We start from the raw sequence: 2,701 nt of genomic DNA, 5'->3' as shown, positions 1-2,701 counted from the left end.
CAGCTGCCCAAAGGAGTTCTGTTTTCTGAGACCACCCATGCATTTCTTGAACAATCCCCTTATTTAGCATGAAGGACGTGCAGAGGGAGGAGATGAGCCACCCACTCTTCTCTTGGATGTGAATGGACTGAAGCATAAAACTCCTAACTTGAGACACCTTTTTGCAGTGTGCTGTGTGGCATTAATGAAATTTCATTGAACTCACCACCAAGACAGCTACAGAGACTGTCAGACTGACAAGTGGAGAAATCTTCCCTTTCTTCTGATATTCATATCTTTCTCTTTCTCTTCCCTCTCCCCTCTTCCCTCTTTCTCTTTCTCTCTTACTTTCCTTCTATCTTTATTCTGGACACTTAAAGGTATCATTGTTTGGACTTTTGTTGTTGAAGTCTTCTGAAGTTTTATGATACAGTTTCAAACTTCTGCCAAGCCACTATTTGCTGTAATTCCGCTCAGGCATCTCGAGCCAGCACATGAAAGAAGCCTGCATGACAGAGCAGGCATGTCAGAAATGAGGAAATGTAATGACAGCATTGATGGGCCCCAAAATAGAAACTTTACATATGATGCTCTGCTTTGGAAGTGAGTCTGCTGGGAAATTACTGCCCGCGTGCAGTGACTGTGATCCTGGGGCGGTGCAGGAGCAGTATAAAAGCGGGTCCTTCTTCTGACTCTCTCATCCACTCCTCTTGCCTCCGTCTCCTTGGGATCAAGGTAAGTATGAAGCTGTATCTCCACTTCCTTCTCCTCCTCCTCCTTTAAGATTTCTCATTGCATTCCTGCCCTTTAGTCCCATGCAGGGTCTGGAGGATGTTTGTAGTGTGAGAGGGAGTTGATAAGAAAGTGTGACCTTGTGGGGTATTGTAAGAGGTGTCTCCTTGAACTGTGGGAAAGGTGGGATCCCCTTGGCTTCATCACTCATGGCGGGACCACCAGAGGGGAAGGAGAAGTGTGTGCCCCCTACACATTGTCCAGCTCTTGTCTGCAGGCCATACCTTGTCTTGCTCATGCTGGGGAGAAAAGCTGCTCCTCACTCATCTCCCCTGTTCTTCTTCCCCCTGTCCTCTCTCCCAGGTGCAGCTCCAGCCACAAGACATGTCCTGCTACAACCCGTGCCTGCCCTGCCAGCCCTGCGGCCCAACCCCGCTGGCCAACAGCTGCAATGAGCCCTGTGTCAGGCAGTGCCAGGACTCCAATGTTTACATCCAGCCCTCCCCCGTGGTGGTGACCCTGCCCGGCCCCATCCTCACTTCCTTCCCGCAGAACACCGTCGTGGGATCCTCCACCTCCGCTGCCGTTGGCAGCATCCTCAGCTCTCAGGGAGTGCCCATCAACTCCGGGAGCTTTGGCCTCTCTGGCTTGGGCAGCGGCATCTGCGGCACGAGGAGTTGTTTCCCCTGCTAAAGCTGCTGGTGGTGGCCCTGGGGAAGGCCCCCAGGGACACACAGGATGGGACTGGTCTTGAAAGGGAGAACTGGGTTGTTGCTTTCAGAGGGGTTGAGCAAACCTGGTACCTCTTGCCAATAGACGTGGCCAACATTTGTTCTCAGAAAGCACGGCCCATGCCGCCTTTCTCCTCTTCCAGTGTCTCCTGTTCCTCTCGTGTCCTTGTTCTCTTGTGCTCCCCTTGGCTGTGAGTTCCACCAAGTCAGCCTAGGGAGGACCTGCTGGTCCTGCTCCCTCTTTGGGACAGGCAGACAGAGACCTGGTTCAATGTCTTCCACAGCCGTGAGTTACAGACTCCTGTCTGCCCCTGGTGGTTCCTGCTCCAGGATCTCCACTCTGATCCACCTCTTTGCCACTTTTGTCTCATTAAAGTTCTCCTGCACCTGAGCTCATGTCTCTGTGTCATCTTTTCCTCTGCAAATGCTTTCCCAAGGTGTCCAGGGAAAGAACGGTCTTCAAGAATTATGCTGGGAGGGCTGTTTTTAGTGTGGTTGTGTGGTGGCTTTTGGCACAGTTGTGTTTATTCTGACTGGGATGGAATTCTCTTTCCCTACAGCAGTGTTCATAGTACTGTGCTTTGCAGTTGTAGCTGGAATGGTTCTAATGACAGCACATCTGTGTTTTGGCTTTTGTTGAGCAGTGCTTGCACAGCAGCAAGGTTGTGTCCCCAGCCACACTCCCAAAGATCAATAGTCTGGTGCTAGGCAAGAGCCTGGGAGGGGACACAGGCAGGACATCTGCAGGACAGCTGACTCAGAAAGGGTCACCAAAGGGACATTTGATACCATATGACGCTTTGCTCGGCAAGAACTTTAAAAGAAACAAGGAGGAATTGGAGGGGTGATTCAATATTTGTCCATTCATTTTTCAAAGTAACCACTACATGTACTCTGGCCTTGCTTTGCAGGAATTGGCTGAAAATCACCTCCTGATAGAAAACAGGGAATAAATCTTTTTTACTATGCTTTGCTTGTCTACGTGGCCTCTGCATTTCTTCCTCACACTGCTTGTATCTCAGCCTACAACTCTGTAATGTCTGTAATTCTCCATATCTTTCCCAAGGAGGTGGAAGCTATTGAGCATCTTGGTGGACATCTGGTGATCAGACAAGGTCACCTCACCCCAGTCTTTTTGGTGCTTCCTATGGGGTTTGAGACAGCAGCAGTTTTGATCTGAGCAGGTTTTAGCTGTAGCAGTTACTAATTTACAGGCCACTGTACAGCAAAGGTAGTTTGCTCACTGAACTGCTTCTCTC

General features: G+C 50.0%; 1 protein-coding gene across 1 annotated transcript; it reads left to right on the top strand.

Moving 5' to 3' along the window:
• Window positions 1-1,095: 1,095 nt before the first annotated feature.
• Window positions 1,096-1,404, top strand: LOC308050009 (feather keratin Cos2-3-like; the record flags this gene model as incomplete). Its single annotated transcript, XM_080359917.1, has 1 exon — window positions 1,096-1,404. One exon carries the CDS (start codon window positions 1,096-1,098, stop codon window positions 1,402-1,404), a length of 309 nt encoding a protein of 102 aa, XP_080216043.1.
• Between the last annotated feature and the right edge of the window lie 1,297 nt (window positions 1,405-2,701).

Source organism: Nesoenas mayeri, assembly GCF_963082525.1.
Source record: "Nesoenas mayeri genome assembly, chromosome: 26".
NCBI lineage: Eukaryota > Metazoa > Chordata > Aves > Columbiformes > Columbidae > Nesoenas > Nesoenas mayeri.
Note: the sequence above shows the minus strand (reverse complement) of the source record. Positions and strands in the feature narration are given on the sequence as shown.